Below are 18,185 nucleotides of genomic sequence, written 5' to 3'. Positions count from 1 at the left end.
CCAGTTAAGAACACGTACTGGTGACTCCAGCCAGGGGTATCCTGAGTGTTTCTGGCTGGTCCCCAAAAAAACAAAAACAAAAAAGAAAAACACTAGCAGCTTTTTTTTCCTTTTTCCATTTTCTCACTTTTTTTTTCATCATTAATCTTTTTTTTTTCACCTGTCACTCCTTGTTAAACACACTGTCATGCAAACACACATCCATCCATCCATCCATCCATCCACTCTGACCAAACAACCCTTCCATCCATCAAAATACTCAGTCTCACCGGGCCTCTCGCTCTCTCACACACGCACACTCACACTCACACACACACTCACACACACACACACACACAGCCCGTTGCCAGACATGTTGTAGTTCCTCTGTGTAGCCCAACTCAGTGTAAACACCTTAAGGCACCCATAAATGCACCGTGGACATTGAAACACTGATGGTGCTGAGAACGCTGCCCCCCCCCCCCCCCCACCCCACACCCCTGAGGGGGTGAAACTCTTTGAGTTACACCCCCCCCCCCCCCCCACATCATGGCCATTACAACTAAATGTTACAATCCATGCACACACACACTCACTGTTGTCTGTCTATGCCAGACTCTGGTCAGCTTAAAGTGGTTTGTTCTGCCCGTCACGTTTCCTTCCCTCTGAACTGAGAACTCGTTGTCGCAGCAGAAACATGGTGCTGGACTACAGAGTCGTCCAGGACAGTTCTTTGTAGTGGGCGTGGACAGGAAGAACAACGCAGGGGCAGCCATCTTTAACCGACTGAGACGACATTATGGATCTTTGCGTGCAAAATGGCTTTAGAAAGTCGAACACATAAGGCCCATGGTAATTCTTTTTTTTTTTTTTTTGCATTGTTTGACAAAAGATAAAGTTTTCTTTTTAAACAATAAATCATCTGCGGGACTCCTCCTTTGTACGACGAGTCTCAAAATAAATAGATCTACCTCTTTATCTTTAAATATGTGTTAATATTTTCTCTGCTGTTCAAAAATATGTTTTTTTCTTGTTCTTGAGATAAAGTCCTTCAAAAAAGGCTAGAAGTGTTAAGTATCCCCCCCCCCCACCCACCCACCACCCCCCGAAACCCTTTCACACATGCATGTAGCTCTGTTCACATGTCCAAGTGGCCCAAGAATTCCAGGAGCTTTGGGTAAAACCATTGAGAAAAGAAAATAATAATAATAATAATAATATAATAATAATAATAATAATAATGTAGGGGAGCAGAAGTGAAAGTAAGTTAAAGGTTGCAGTGCAGCCTGTGGAATCAAAGGTAAGGAAGGAAGGAATGAAGGAAGCGGACATTAAGGGGAAGACGGGGCAGAGGGAGGTGGTAATGGAGGCAGTAACAAGAGGGGATCTGAATAAATAAGGGCCAGTTGGACACCCCCCCTCCTCCTCTCTCAACACTGATTAGCAAAGATGTGTTGGCAGGCCTGGCCTGGCCTGGCCTGGCCAGGCCCGGCCCGGCAGGCTGTGCTTTAGCTCCAGGCCTGGGCTCTGCGCTGGTCAAAGTCAGCTATCAGCCGCTTGATGTGCGCCAGCTTGTTGTGCAGGTACTCGCAGCGTTGCTTCTCCACGTGGTAGTTGGGACTGTGCTGTAGGACAGAGAGAGAGAGAGAGAGGGTTAGTGGTAGTTAGGACTGTGCTATAGAGAGATGACACACACAGAGAGAGAGAGGGTTAGTTAGAACAGGGGTTTTCAAAGTGGGTGACGGGGCACCCTGGGGTGCCGTGACGGCAGTTCAGGGGTGCCGCGAGATCATTTGATAATATTTGGAATTTATTTCAACACAAATATTTAGTATCATTTTAAACTTGAAGTACAAAGTTATTTTCAGTCAGTTCTAACCAAAATGGCTTAAAATGTGCCATGCGAGGCATTGTGTGCCTCGCAGAGATAACCCACAGAGATACTGTGTACCGATCTGGTTTCTGCCTGCAGCAACATATGTCCTCCTCAACGAGTCCTGCTGTGTTTTGACAAAATGCCTTATGTTTATAACTTGGCATGAAAAAAGCCCCCATATGGGCTTAACCAATTACAGCTCACATTAGTGTAATTGTACATAATTTAATACATAATGGAAGGGATATGTGAGATCACTTACTTGCTTCATCTTCTTGTACTCTTTCAGCACTTCTTCGTGTACCTTCTGTGAAATGTTGAAAACAAACACGAGTTAAACTTGGAATGCAGCAAAAATATCAAACCGTCAACGTAATTTGAAGAGCCTCCCATAAATGCCTGAACTGGGATGATATCTGTTTTTAATCACAAGTCCTACGTTTCCCAAATGACAATTCCATTTATCATCATCATCCTAAAACACTACTATTAGAATATCGTTGTAATCGGAAAATAATAACTCATGATAATCATCATCATACGTATAGTAAGCCAACAAATTCTCCAACCCATCCCCTCCCCATACAGCCAACAGATACCTTAGCAGCTCCATATTTAAACTGGATTTATGTCAACGCTCTACTTTGGCTCTGTACTAGGACTGATATTTTCCATCTACACCAAATCTCTTCACCAAAAATAGCAGACTTAGTAGATATGCTATTTTTGGCTAATGTTCCTGTTCCTGGCCAGAATATGGATTGGATGCTGGGGTGCACGTGTTCAACAAAAGTACATTTTTTAAGTTTTAGGCAGATTGTGATTATCGTGATAATATTGTGTAAATGAAATCATTTTGGCCACAATAACAGCAAAATTAAATTGTAATTGTTATCGTCTCATCTCTAACTGGAAATGTAACTCAAGTAATAGTGTTAATCTTATGAGCCATTTTTTAGTCTGTTTCACTAGTCCAGTTTCAAATCGCCCTTGTTAGTATTTATCACATTTAGTCAACCTCATCCTGTCTTTATTTAGTCAAGTTTTAGTCGACTAAGAGTCAAGCCTTTGTCTCTATCTTAGTCCAAGACAACATTTTAGTTACCGTAGTCTAGTCGACAAAATCTGTCGACATTTTAGTCTAGTTTTAGTCAGGACGATTATTTTACCTCTTTACATTTTTTGTCAGCAAATAATATAGAACATATTATCCATCTTATCTAAAATTATTTCACATAGCATTTTCTCTCATCCTTGATGAAAAACACAATTTTAAGGAATACAGTACAATACAGTACAACAAGAGCACACCTGGTTATATTTGTTGACGACATTGTCAATACATTTAGTCTTAGTTTTAGTCATCAGCTTAGTTTTTTTATCTAGTTTTATTTAGTTTTCATCAGTGAAAAAAAGGTAGTCGACTAACATTTTTCGTCTTAGTTTTTTAGTCGTGGAAATGAACACTACCCATTTAAAGCTCTTGGTGCCCACCTGGTACTCTTTGGTGCCAGGCGTGAGCTTCCTACACTGGGTGAAGCTGGTACTAACCTGGTACTCTTTGGTGCCAGGTGTGAGCTTCCTACACTGGGTGAAGCTGGTACTAACCTGGTACTCTTTGGTGCCAGGCGTGAGCTTCCTACACTGGGTGAAGCTGGTACTAACCTGGTACTCTTTGGTGCCAGGTGTGAGCTTCCTACACTGGGTGAAGCTGGTACTAACCTGGTACTCTTTGGTGCCAGGCGTGAGCTTCCTACACTGGGTGAAGCTGGTACTAACCTGGTACTCTTTGGTGCCAGGTGTGAGCTTCCTACACTGGGTGAAGCTGGTACTAACCTGGTACTCTTTGGTGCCAGGTGTGAGCTTCCTACACTGGGTGAAGCTGGTACTAACCTGGTACTCTTTGGTGCCAGGTGTGAGCTTCCTACACTGGGTGAAGCTGGTACTAACCTGGTACTCTTTGGTGCCAGGCTGGGTGAAGCTGGTACTAACCTGGCTGGTACTCTTTGGTGCCAGGTGTGAGCTTCCTACACTGGGTGAAGCTGGTACTAACCTGGTACTCTTTGGTGCCAGGCTGGGTGAAGCTGGTACTAACCTGGTACTCTTTGGTGCCAGGTGTGAGCTTCCTACACTGCCCGTCCAGCTGGGTGAAGCGGCGGGTGATGCTCTCCACGCGGGCGTGCAGGACGCGGTACTCGTCGTACTCGGCGTTGAAGTCATCTTTGTAGGTCTGCCTCTGGTCCATGGACACCAAGGGAAGGTACTTCCTGTGAACACAGGATACACAGCAATGTCAACATGTTGTACTTCCTGTCAACACAGGATACACAGCAATGTCACAATGTTGGCCACAAGCATGAGTTAGTGCAGTCTGCACACCGTCTGCAAATGAAAGCTATAAGCTCTATGCCAGGGGTCTTCAACGTTTTCAGGCCAAGGACCCCTTAGCTGAGAGATGAAGCCCCCACAACCTTTCATAGATTCTATATAGTTTCATCTTTTGACAGCACAATCCTCAGTGTATTCATTTCAATTATTGCTTGTTTTCAGATATTTAACCACTTGTCTTGAACTGTCAATACCTTTCACTGACCTTTCACTCTGTACTTAGTCAGCTCTTTTTCCTCTCTACACCAAAGCTCTTTGCCAAAAATACAAGCTCAAATACAAGCTCTACAAGCTCACAACACCTCATGAGCTTATAGATCTGCTATTTTTGGCTGAAGTTCTCAGAATATGGACACTAGGGTTCAAGTGGTTAATATAAAAAAAAAGGAGAAAAAAAGTTTCTATCACACAAAGATTTGGAGCCCCCCCCTCCCCCCTGTAGTAACTCTGAGGACCCCCTAGAGGTCCCGGACCCCCTGTTGAAGACCCTTGCTCTATGCACAGAAGCCATATTGGAAATGTATTTCTTCCTTCACAGGTCTTAAAAATTGTACCAATGAAGGCTCTGGGTTAGGGTGGTCCTTAAAATCAAAACGTGTGTAGAACCACTGTCCTACACTAAGGCCGGATTTACACTGCAGTCAAATCCAGCCCAAATTCGATTTGGTTACCAAATCTGATCTTTTGGGCCGACTTTTCACACTGCATTTGCCAGTGACCAGAAAGTGACCAGATCAAGTGACCAGATCGGTTCTAAATGACCAGATCGGTTCTGTGTGTTCTGACTGATTTTAACAGCGTCAGTGCAAAGCTGCCCTGCGGCGACATATCTGCTTTGGTTACCGTGGTAACGACGTCGGCATCATGACGTTACGTCGACGCTATTTGATTACGTTCAGGAAATGCGACATAATAGACATAGTAAACACACATTACAATATTGTTTTGTTTTTCTCTTTTTTCTATACTTTTGTTTTGGCTCTTCTCTCTGGTTTTATCCGTTTAGCTTACGTGTTTTCTCTCTCCTCTCTTGTTTTTCTCATGTGCTCAGCGTGCTGTAATCAAATAGTAAATACTCGCACTCTGTAACGACGTCGGCGCTCCGCGCTCGGGTCGCGCAGCAAGTGACGTTTGGACAGTTTGATGTGACTTGCATGTGACTTGCGTATAACTCTATGGGGTGGATGTGGTTGCTGCTTTCAGACTGAGACAGATGTCCTCAAATCCGATATGGATCGGATTTGATGTGACTCAGATCTGATTCAGGCTAGATTTCAGTGGCAGTGTAAAGCCGGCCTGAATCATGTCATTGGTAACACCTGTGAAGGAATTAAGGAAGGGGCCCAATTTATAGTATACACTGCAGTAATCACCTCTACTACAGAGCAACAGGCTGCAGGTTTCACTTTCACTACAACAGGAGGACAGGATTGTTTGGTTTATCAGGTCTGAAATACTCACGCTACATAGTCTGGCATCACAGTGGTGGAGGAGAAGTTAAAATACTCACGCTACATAGTCTGGCATCACAGTGGTGGAAGAGAAGTTAAAATACTCACGCTACATAGTCTGGCATCACAGTGGTGAAGAGAAGTTAAAATACTCACGCTACATAGTCTGGCATCACAGTGGTGGAAGAGAAGTTAAAATACTCACGCTACATAGTCTGGCATCACAGTGGTGGAAGAGAAGTTAAAATACTCACGCTACATAGTCTGGCATCACAGCGGTGGAGGAGAAGTTAAAATACTCACGCTACATAGTCTGGCATCACAGTGGTGGAGGAGAAGTTAAAATACTCACGCTACATAGTCTGGCATCACAGTGGTGGAGGAGAAGTTAAAATACTCACGCTACATAGTCTGGCATCACAGTGGTGGAGGAGAAGTTAAAATACTCACGCTACATAGTCTGGCATCACAGTGGTGGAGGAGAAGTTAAAATACTCACGCTACATAGTCTGGCATCACAGTGGTGGAGGAGAAGTTAAAATACTCACGCTACATAGTCTGGCATCAGTGGTGGAGGAGAAGTTAAAATACTCATGCTACATAGTCTGGCATCACAGTGGTGGAAGAGAAGTTAAAATACTCACGCTACATAGTCTGGCATCACAGTGGTGGAGGAGAAGTTAAAATACTCACGCTACATAGTCTGGCATCACAGTGGTGGTAGAGAAGTTAAAATACTCATGCTACATAGTCTGGCATCACAGTGGTGGAGGAGAAGTTAAAATACTCACGCTACATAGTCTGGCATCACAGTGGTGGAGGAGAAGTCTGTTGAGTGGACTGGCTTCTCTTTGTCCGAGGAGTCTGAGAAGAGGAGAACCACCGTTAAGATCAGGTATTCTCTCTGGAGAGTTTAACCCATTCAGAACGGGTACACATTATTTTATGCTTTAACTATTGAAAAATAGCTATAAACACATTTCTAAGGCAAAATGAAAAATATTCTACCGGATGGAGACTCCATTTCTTCTATTTTTTTTATTATTTATCGTCACCATCAGGGTCCCAACTCACTACTTCCGCACAGGTCAGAGGACCGAATTACACAGAGCATTGTCTCATTGGGTGTTATTCAACTCTGCAACGTTGAAATGACTGTTTCGTAAAAACAGTCTTCAACCAGGAAGAGTGTCTCCATCCAGTGGAATATTTTTCATTTTGCCCTAGAAATGTGTTTTAATCGTGTGGTGGGGGGCTCAGACCGCGTCCACTAAGTAGAGTAAGCTTTCAACTGTCCACTGATAACTTTGGTTTGGTGAGGGGCAAAACAGTTTTTGTTATTTTGGGACCAGACGACGGGTCTTTCCGGATTTGCCAAGGATTTGGGATGAAGAGGAACATAGCGTTAGGGAGAACTCCACTAAGGCTATGGATCAGAGCTAGGAGGTAGAGGAACATAGTGTTAGGGAGAACTCCACTAACGCTATGGACCAGAGCTAGTCAGTCAGTATACAGCATGTCGAGGATAAGCTAGACTGTAACCAGATTTTATAGCTGGCAAAAGCACACAAAGATACAAAACCCCACCTTGGTCTTTGTGGGGGTTCTTGGTGATGGGCTCCCTCCTCTCCCCATGCTGAGCACGGTGCTTCTTCCGGGGCCTCTCAGCCTTCCCCGCCTGGCCGCCCTCAGAGGGCTTCTCCTGGTCGGCCCCCCCGGGGGGAGGGGGGCTGAGGGAGCCCCCCTTCTCCTTCTCCTGGTCGGCCCCCCCGGGGGGAGGGGGGGTGAGGGAGCCGGCCCCCCCGGGGGGAGGGGGGCTGAGGGAGCCTCCCTTCTCCTTCTCCTTGTGTTTGTGTTTCTCCTTCCTGCTCTTCTCCCTGTCCTTCTCTTTGTGCTTCTTGGGTTTCTTCTTGGACTTTATGCTAGCGTTGGCGGACAACGAGGGGGGGCTGCTGCTGATGGCAGTGGAGGTGACGGTGAGAGAGGTGGTGCGGGGGGTGGGGCTGAGGGAGCTGGGCGGTCCCGGGGCAGAGGTGGCGGTGATGGTGGGGGGCCGGTAGCGTTCCGAGGGCAACGGGCTGCGGGTGGGGGAAGGGTCCCTGCAGGAGGAGCTCTGGTCCAGGGGCAGGTCCTGGGTACCGCGGCCCTCCGGGGTGCTGGGGGAGTTAGAGTTGGAGCTGGGGCTGGGCTGCTGGTGGTGGGAGGAGGGGGCCGGGTGGTGGGAGGACACGGGGCCCAGGTGGGGCGGCGGTCCCGAGGAGGTGACGCCACCCGAGGGGAGGAATGGGCGCTTGGCGGCGGGACTGCCGTCCTCCTCGCGGCGGTCGGACGAGGCGGCGACAGGGGGGGCGGGGCCTCCACGGTTGCTGAGGTGGGAGATGCGGGGCTTCTTTGGTGCCAGAGGGTCGATGAAGTCCTGCTCTGGTTCGCGCTTCTGCATAGAGGTGGGCGATATGGTGATAATTATCTTCTGCATAGAGGTGGGCGATATGGTGATAATTATCTTCTGCATAGAGGTGGGCGATATGGTGATAATTATCCTTGAGATAATGTGTCCACGATATGCCTTCTCAGAGATATCGTATATATCGTGATACAATTGAGGGAGCTTGTAAATAGAGATTCATTGCAGAATTCAATTCTCAAATTCATCAGTTCTCAAACTTTAAAATGTCAAGGTCTCCACTTAACTCAGTATACAAATGAAACCAAATCCATTTGGTTTCATTTGTATACTGTCAGAGTTATATACTTATTCAATTTCAATTACAAGTTCAATATAGACATCCCAAAAGGAACCCAGAGAGTCTAGTTTTTGTCAAGTAACTTGAAAAATAACTATAAAAACCAACGTGAAAAAGAATCGTGATAAAATCGTGTATCGTGATACAGCTTGGGAGAATATCGTGATATTGTATTTTTCCATATCGCCCATCCCTACTTCTGCAAGAGTGAAGACGTAAAACAGGGGTCTTCAACGTTTTCAGGCCAAGGACCCCTTAGTCGAGAGATGAAGCAGGGACCCCCACAACTCATAGATACCATATAGTTTCATCGATTGACGGAACAATCATCAGTGTTTGGTGTTTTGGATTCATGTCAATTTGTGTTTTCAGATATTTAACCACTTGAACCGTCAATACTTAATAAACTTGACCTTTCACTCTGTACTTAGTCTGCTCTTTTTCCTCCTCTACACCAAAACTCTTTGCCGAAAATAGCCGATCTACTGTCTACGATCTGCTATTTTTGGCTAAAGTTCTCAGAATATGGACGCTAGGGTTCACGTGGTTAATATATAAAAAAAAGGAGTAAGAAAAGAAAAACTTCCATCACACAAAGATTTGGAGGACCCCCTATGGTAACTCTGAGGACCCCCTAGGAGTCCCGGATCCCCTGTTGAAGACCCCTGACATAAAACATTACCATTTGGAGCAGTTGTACCAACCCACCGTGTTGTGTGTGTGTGTGTGTGTGTGTGTGTGTGTGTGTGTGTGTGTGTGTGTGTGTGTGTGTGTGTGTGTGTGTGTGTGTGTGTGTGTGTGTGTAGGTGCCCTTACCTGAGGGGACGTGGGGACGCCGTCTTTAGGAGAACTGCTGGACGAAAGTGGCTCAATAGGAAGACCCAGTTTACTGTTGCATCACAGGAGGAGGAGGGGGGGGGGGGGGGGGGGTGGAGAGGACACGTTATGGACCACCTTCATATTAGGTACTGCTTACTAGAATACATTAACCTAATAGTCAGGGGATTTTAGCAGAATACCTGTCAAATTAGCTGGGAATAAATGTGTTACCAAACGATGTCTTCACCAATGTGTTCATAAAGGTGTCAAGTAACATATCTAACAAAGATTGAAATTCAACATCCCTAGCAAAATGTTTGACAGCTAGGGTAATTCTGGGTCTCATTCACTTACTATACACTGTACTATAAGGGGAAAAATTGCTCCTAAAAATATGCTTTAAGTGGGATGTGAGGGGTCTAACTAGGTGTTTTTAATTATTCTGAATCCATTGCAAGCATTTGTTTTGCACGACAAACATTAATTGGGCCAAAAATGGACCCCATACAAAGGTCAAAAGTGATGACTCATCACTAAACCATCGGTTTTTTTGGGCTGTTTTAGCCCAATGAATGTTTTTCGTGCAAAAGAAATGCTTGCAATGGATTTAGAATAATTAAAAACACCTAGTTAGACCCCTCACATGCTACTTAAAGCGTATTTTTGGGAGTAATTTTTTCCCTTATAGTACAGTGTATAGTAAGTGAATGAGACCCAGAATTACCCTAGCTGTCAAAGATTCTCCTAGGGATGTTGAATTTCAATCTTTGTTAGACATGTTACTAGACACCTTTATGAACACATTGGTGAAGAAATCATTTGGTAAGGAATTTATTCCCAGGTTTTATTAATATTCCCTGACTAATAATACATTAACCCAATTTAAAAAAGGACTCTGAAAGCTACTGCATCAAAGTAGTCTGATCGCTGACATGAAGCACCAAAAGGAGTAAATGTTTGCCTAACCAAGTTCAAATCAATCAATATACTTGAAATCAAGAGGGATGTTTCTGTACCGAGCCAAGATCCGGTCCACTTGGACCTTGTCGTCTTCGTTGTACCCCGGCCAGTCTCTCTGGACCTCCCGGTAGACGAAATCCTTCAAGGCGTACGAGTTGTCTTTGTTCAGATTCGCTATCTGTTTTGTGGGCACACAGACACACACTTTGTCAGCAGACGTTAGGGCATTAACGATAAAGTCGACTCAGTCGACTTCATTACACAAGTCGACTGACACCAGAGAAAGTCAAAAGTCGAAGTTGAAAAAAAAAAAACTTTCTATTGTGAAAATAGCAGATCTACATGCTCACAACGCCTCGCATTGCGAGGCGTTGTGAGCATGTAGATCGGCTATTTTCACAATTTCTGCCTCTATATATTTGACAATTTGTACGATGTTTAATTTGTCATTTTAGAGGTATTAAAAAGTCTTAAATTGGCACTTTAGAAATACACTTAAACTTTATTTAAGTTGGTTTGTTTACAGTTGAGTGAAAAAAAACAATGTTTCACATTAAGTTAATCATCTGGGGACCCCCCAAAATAATTGGGTGGGTCGTGTGTGATTTGACGACGTCATCAAACGATAAAGCCGAATTCAACTCAACTTTTTACTGAGTCGAGTCGACTTGCAAAAATCACAAGTCGTTAATGCCCTGGTAGACGTAAAATGCTAAAGCACGCAATTCCATGTGTACATTTAACAGCGTGTTTAGTCCAGTAGATAGAAGTGCTTCTCATGCACCCCCCGGAAATATATTTCTAATCAGTGTTTCCTTATTGGAAAGAATTTGCTGAAAATGATAAGCTATGTTAAAAAGTTGTCAAAATGTCCCTACTACCCCAAAACCACCCGTTTTGTATATTTCTCTGGTGAAATTGGGTAAAACCAAATATTAATTCACTAAAATTACATAGACATGGAAGTCTGAAATTGGGTAAGAGAATAGGATTTTGAGGCGTGCTACTGTTGTATTTTTAAATATGACCAGCATCATCCCCAGAAACACACAAAAATATACTGTCCGATTGACAAACAACAACAAGGATGATTCATTTCCAGCACTTTATGGTGAATATCACTGCCTCATTTGTCTTTAGAAAACTTCCCATATCCCTAAGCTTCAGTTTGAGCCCTAGATGACCTTTCTATCTTGAAAATTACTCTTTCTGTAGCCAAAGTTCTGCACTATACCATTAGACATATATTTTTGGGGGGTGCATGAAAGGCCTTCTATCTACTAGACTAGTTGGGAGAGCTGTGTACTGTGGCCTGCAGTGCTGACATGCAGCCTGAGAAAAGGTTATGCCAGATATTGTAATCTCAGGATCACGTGTTCACAGGATGTACCGAAGCGTCCCATGTCTTGTGCTCGCTCAACCAGTGCACGGCATACATCTGCGTATGTAAATGTATGTTTTAAGGCTAAGTGGCTTGCTGTGCACACGCGTTCAATAGAAGCCTTTGTATTGCAATGAAGTGGGTTTACTCAGGGTGATTTGCATTCTATGCTCGAATGCCTGCGGAGTACAACAGGCGGCGGGGGTTCGTTGAGCACATGGCACCTTCAGCACAAACTACTGGTGACATCATGACAAATATCACTGCTGTGTACTGTATAGATATCTATGGTTTGTTCTTCTGGCCACAAGGGTTTCCTAAACATTATATCTATGGTTTGTTCTTCTGGCCACAAGGGTTTCCTAAACATTATATCTATGGTTTGTTCTGGCCACAAGGGTTTCCTAAACATTATATCTATGGTTTGTTCTGGCCACAAGGGTTTCCTAAACATTATATCTATGGTTTGTTCTGGCCACAAGGGTTTCCTAAACATTATATCTATGGTTTGTTCTGGCCACAAGGGTTTCCTAAACATTATATCTATGGTTTGTTCTGGCCAAAAGGGTTTCCTAAACATTATATCTATGGTTTGTTCTGGCCACAAGGGTTTCCTAAACATTATATCTATGGTTTGTTCTGGCCACAAGGGTTTCCTAAACATTATATCTATGGTTTGTTCTGGCCACAAGGGTTTCCTAAACATTATATCTATGGTTTGTTCTGGCCACAAGGGTTTCCTAAACATTATATCTATGGTTTGTTCTGGGCACAAGGGTTTCCTAAACATTATATCTATGGTTTGTTCTGGCCACAAGGGTTTCCTAAACATTATATCTATGGTTTGTTCTGGCCACAAGGGGTTCCTAAACATTATATCTATGGTTTGTTCTGGCCACAAGGGTTTCCTAAACATTATATCTATGGTTTGTTCTGGCCACAAGGGTTTCCTAAACATTATATCTATGGTTTGTTCTGGCCACAAGGGTTTCCTAAACATTATATCTATGGTTTGTTCTGGCCACAAGGGTTTCCTAAACATTATATCTATGGTTTGTTCTGGCCACAAGGGTTTCCTAAACATTATATCTATGGTTTGTTCTGGCCACAAGGGTTTCCTAAACATTATATCTATGGTTTGTTCTGGCCACAAGGGGTTCCTAAACATTATATCTATGGTTTGTTCTGGCCACAAGGGTTTCCTAAACATTATATCTATGGTTTGTTCTTCTGGCCACAAGGGGTTCATAAACATTATATCTATGGTTTGTTCTGGCCACAAGGGTTTCCTAAACATTATATCTATGGTTTGTTCTGGCCACAAGGGTTTCCTAAACATTATATCTATGGTTTGTTCTGGCCACAAGGGTTTCCTAAACATTATATCTATGGTTTGTTCTGGCCACAAGGGTTTCCTAAACATTATATCTATGGTTTGTTCTGGCCACAAGGGTTTCCTCAACATTATATCTATGGTTTGTTCTGGCCACAAGGGTTTCCTCAACATTATATCTATGGTTTGTTCTGGCCACAAGGGTTTCCTAAACATTATATCTATGGTTTGTTCTGGCCACAAGGGTTTCCTAAACATTATATCTATGGTTTGTTCTGGCCACAAGGGTTTCCTAAACATTATATCTATGGTTTGTTCTGGCCACAAGGGTTTCCTAAACATTATATCTATGGTTTGTTCTGGCCAAAAGGGTTTCCTAAACATTATATCTATGGTTTGTTCTGGCCACAAGGGTTTCCTAAACATTATATCTATGGTTTGTTCTGGCCACAAGGGTTTCCTAAACATTATATCTATGGTTTGTTCTGGCCACAAGGGTTTCCTAAACATTATATCTATGGTTTGTTCTGGCCACAAGGGTTTCCTAAACATTATATCTATGGTTTGTTCTGGGCACAAGGGTTTCCTAAACATTATATCTATGGTTTGTTCTGGCCACAAGGGTTTCCTAAACATTATATCTATGGTTTGTTCTGGCCACAAGGGGTTCCTAAACATTATATCTATGGTTTGTTCTGGCCACAAGGGTTTCCTAAACATTATATCTATGGTTTGTTCTGGCCACAAGGGTTTCCTAAACATTATATCTATGGTTTGTTCTGGCCACAAGGGTTTCCTAAACATTATATCTATGGTTTGTTCTGGCCACAAGGGTTTCCTAAACATTATATCTATGGTTTGTTCTGGCCACAAGGGTTTCCTAAACATTATATCTATGGTTTGTTCTGGCCACAAGGGTTTCCTAAACATTATATCTATGGTTTGTTCTGGCCACAAGGGGTTCCTAAACATTATATCTATGGTTTGTTCTGGCCACAAGGGTTTCCTAAACATTATATCTATGGTTTGTTCTTCTGGCCACAAGGGGTTCATAAACATTATATCTATGGTTTGTTCTGGCCACAAGGGTTTCCTAAACATTATATCTATGGTTTGTTCTGGCCACAAGGGTTTCCTAAACATTATATCTATGGTTTGTTCTGGCCACAAGGGTTTCCTAAACATTATATCTATGGTTTGTTCTGGCCACAAGGGTTTCCTAAACATTATATCTATGGTTTGTTCTGGCCACAAGGGTTTCCTCAACATTATATCTATGGTTTGTTCTGGCCACAAGGGTTTCCTAAACATTATATCTATGGTTTGTTCTGGCCACAAGGGTTTCCTAAACATTATATCTATGGTTTGTTCTGGCCACAAGGGGTTCCTAAACATTATATCTATGGTTTGTTCTGGCCACAAGGGGTTCCTAAACATTATATCTATGGTTTGTTCTGGCCACAAGGGTTTCCTAAACATTATATCTATGGTTTGTTCTGGCCACAAGGGTTTCCTAAACATTATATCTATGGTTTGTTCTGGCCACAAGGGGTTCCTAAACATTATATCTATGGTTTGTTCTGGCCACAAGGGTTTCCTAAACATTATATCTATGGTTTGTTCTGGCCACAAGGGTTTCCTAAACATTATATCTATGGTTTGTTCTGGCCACAAGGGTTTCCTAAACATTATATCTATGGTTTGTTCTGGCCACAAGGGTTTCCTAAACATTATATCTATGGTTTGTTCTGGCCACAAGGGTTTCCTAAACATTATATCTATGGTTCGTTCTGGCCACAAGGGTTTCCTAAACATTATATCTATGGTTCGTTCTGGCCACAAGGGTTTCCTAAACATTAATCCTTAACAGAAAGCCCCCGGGCCTACAGTATGTCATCCATGGTTAAATGTCAACAATGACAACATCTTGTTGCAGGGTCGCTCCCTGTCCTCGGCTTGGTTTACTTTATTTGTTAGTTTAGTTGTGAGCAAAGAGGGAAGCAAAACCGTTTCAGGTGCTGAACCACAACTTAACACCATAGGAAGAAGAGAAGTCCGCACACTGGTCCAAAGCTCCAGACACAATTTTATTTTAAATGGAAACAACGTTTCGGCCCTTGCGGGTCTTCAGACCTGATGAAGACCCGCATAATAGCAAATAGCAGATATACAAGCTTGCAGCGCACGCTGTGAGCTTGTATATCTGCTATTTTTCAATAGTTAAAACATTAAATACTTCTAGGCCTAAATGGCTTTTAACGGGGTGATCTAACGGGACAGGCAGCCTACCTGCTGCAGGGTGCCCCCCTGGGTTAGGGTGGGTGGTGTGGGTGCTGTGGTCCCTACCTGTTGCAGGGTTAATCTAACGGGACAGGCAGCCTACCTGTTGCAGGGTGCTCCCCTGGTTAATCTAACGGGACAGGGTTAGGGTGGGTGGTGTGGGTGGGGTGGTCCCTACCTGTTGCAGGGTGCTCCCCAGAGAGCTGCGGTCCTTCTGACTGACCCCGTCCCGCTGCAGCCTGGCCAGCACCTCCAGCTTCTTGTAGGGTTAGGGTTAGGGTCTAGGGTTAGGTTAGATCTAACGGGACAGGCAGCCTACCTGTTGCAGGGTGCTCCCCAGTGAGCTGCGGTCCTTCTGACTGACCCCGTCCCGCTGCAGCCTGGCCAGCACCTCCAGCTTCTTGTAGGACCGCAGGGCCAGCAGGTGGATGATGCGGTCGCGGTACGGACGCTGGGCCACAGGGTTGTTGGAAAGGCACTTGCGGATGGTGTTGGCGGGGTTGATGGGCGTGGAGCGCTTGCGTTCCGGGCACACGTCGCCCGACGGCGCCGGCTTACGGATGTGGACTTGCTTTCCTGAGAGGACAAAAGAGTTGAGACGTCAACACAATGTTGTGACTAGAGCCCCGCACGATGCCAGTGTTCTGACTAGAGCCCCGGACGATGCCAGGATTTGATGCTGATCCCCACATTTTTTTGAATTAATTTGACTTCAATTTAGGCCTAGAATTATTTAATGCTTTAGCTATTGAAAAATAGCAGATCTACAAGCTCGCAGCGCTGCGAGCTTGTAGATCAGCTATTTTTGAAAAAGTCGTGAAAATGTGTGCAAATCTTTGACTATACTGTATGTATTTTCAAATTTTGCTCCTGGGGGGTCCCTGGAACTAAATATTTTGAGATGGGGGTCCGTGGCCAAATAAATAATATCATTTTGGAGGTCCTTCACATTTTGGTTTGAGAACCACTGAGATAGTAGTTTCTCAAGAACAGACTAACTGAGCTCCAGTTCAAGTGAAAAGGACCTTTTCTTTGACCATGGCTGGCCAGATTGCTGACAAAGAAACATAGGTTTTTCAAAAAACCATAGGAGGATTCAAAAGACACTTATAAAATCGGGTCAAAATTCTAATTTTCATGATTTTTCAAGAGCAATAGTTAAAGCATAAAATAATGATACACAATATATAGTGTACCCGTTCTAAATGGGTTAAGTTTCAACATTTTACTAGAATTTATTTGATTTAAGGGATCCCTGGCTAATATGACAAATAGTCTTTATAAGGACACACCCTTTTCCCTGTATTATTCCTGAAGAAGATCCAAACGTTGAAGCAATAAAAACAGCTGAGTATTCACCAGTGTTGCGGACTCTATTCTTCTCTTGTATTGCCGTTTGTCCAGCACCTGGGCTAGAGCACCATCACCCCTAATACGACAAATATGCCTCAATACATATTTGTCATATTAGCCAGGGATCCTTTTAAATACATAACTCGTTGAAAATACACATTAATCTAACATACACTGATGATAGTGCTGTCAAACAAGTCTAAGCTGTCTAAGAAAGCTGTGAACATTTGAAATCTGCGAAACAATTTTATACAATATGTACTGGGGTCTGGGGGTCCCTGCTTCATCTCTCTCTCTCTCAGCAAAGGGGTCCTTGGCCTGAAAACGTTGAAGACCCCTGCCATACATTCACTGTTACTCCCCAACACCAGAGGAAGGCATCACCACATAAGATGTTATGCGTTATAGCGAATACACCGTTGTCTGATGAGCAATACATGAATTCTAGCTGATTCAGCTTACTGCACGTTGTCTGGGCCACTGTGTGTGCACATTAATAGCTCATTATCAGCAATACAGTGAATTGTTTTGTACAGTGTGGACAGGATCAGAACTAGCTGCGCTGCGGTGGTGTGTTTCTATTATAAGCCAACAAACTAATAGTTTGTCATGTGGTTCAATTTATTTCATCGTTATGTAAATATTCATCTTATGATGATCGGCCAATAATGTTGTATGAAAAAAAGTTAGACCAAGGCACTCTTGAGACAGTTAAAAAGCCTTTATTTTAGGGCTAATGCATGGCAAGAATAAATAATTCACCTACGCGGTGCGGCACATAATGCCTTCTTCAGGGTGACTCAATGTTGTATGAATTTTCCTTTGTGTGTGCATTGCCTTAATTAGGCCACTCAGCAAACACAACAGCCGAGCCTCCGGCACTCAAAGGAGTACCGTTTATTTTAGTTGTCAGGAAAAACAAACATTTAAATTTGTATCTTTGGAACAAGGAGAGTGTGTAAAAAAGCCACTGGTGGTGACTCCCATACCTACTGGGAGAAATACAACAATCCACGAACACAGCAGCAAGATTTGTGAACTGTTGCGACAAAAGAAGGCTAGAAACACAACCACCCTAAGGACTACAAACCATCTACTATTACATTTTTCTTAGAGCCGCATCCCACTTCCAAGCCCATACACGCCCATTTCGCCTCCACTTCAACTCATAGCTAGAGCAGATGTCGGTAGAGCGTAGGGAATACAACCGCCCATAACTCTATCATTGGCCCCCCGTTGCCATGGTGACCGCCGTCCATTGGCTCGTATTCCCAGCTATGGGACCGGCAGATCCAATTTCAACCGAGGGGGGCGTAGCCAGAACACACACACACACACAAAAATAGCTAATAGTTAGCTCACAACTTTCCACTTTTCTCTTTCACCTCAATCGCAGTAACATCCGTATACCACGTCATCGCATCACCAATACGTTTTCATTTATTATTATTATTTATTTATTTCCAATTTTTTTTTCTCTAAAATTTTTTTTTTGAGAATTTTTTTTCTCAAATTTTTTTTTCTCAAAACATTTTTTTTTTCTCAAATTTTTTTTTTCTCAAAAAAATTTTTTTTCTCAAATTTTTTTCTCAAAAACCTTTTATTTTTTTTCTCAAAAAAT

At 43.3% G+C, this 18,185-nt stretch overlaps 1 protein-coding gene across 1 annotated transcript in view; it reads right to left on the bottom strand.

Moving 5' to 3' along the window:
* Window positions 1–1,096: 1,096 nt before the first annotated feature.
* The window catches only part of ell2 (elongation factor for RNA polymerase II 2), a 32,900-nt gene continuing 15,811 nt past the window's right edge, over window positions 1,097–18,185 (bottom strand). Inside the window, exons 5-12 of the mRNA XM_080728460.1 lie at window positions 15,531–15,787; window positions 10,274–10,395; window positions 9,255–9,327; window positions 7,282–8,128; window positions 6,486–6,558; window positions 3,951–4,122; window positions 2,118–2,162; window positions 1,097–1,604 (exon numbers count right to left, since the gene is read on the bottom strand). Coding sequence (XP_080584586.1) covers window positions 1,488–1,604; window positions 2,118–2,162; window positions 3,951–4,122; window positions 6,486–6,558; window positions 7,282–8,128; window positions 9,255–9,327; window positions 10,274–10,395; window positions 15,531–15,787 — 1,706 coding nt within the window. The 3' untranslated portion in view covers window positions 1,097–1,487. The remainder of the gene's footprint in view (window positions 1,605–2,117; window positions 2,163–3,950; window positions 4,123–6,485; window positions 6,559–7,281; window positions 8,129–9,254; window positions 9,328–10,273; window positions 10,396–15,530; window positions 15,788–18,185) is intronic.

This window comes from Nannobrachium achirus (assembly GCF_963921795.1).
Source record: "Nannobrachium achirus genome assembly, chromosome: 6".
In the NCBI taxonomy this organism is placed as follows: Eukaryota; Metazoa; Chordata; class Actinopteri; order Myctophiformes; family Myctophidae; genus Nannobrachium; species Nannobrachium achirus.
This window is presented reverse-complemented; position numbering and strand designations above follow the sequence as displayed.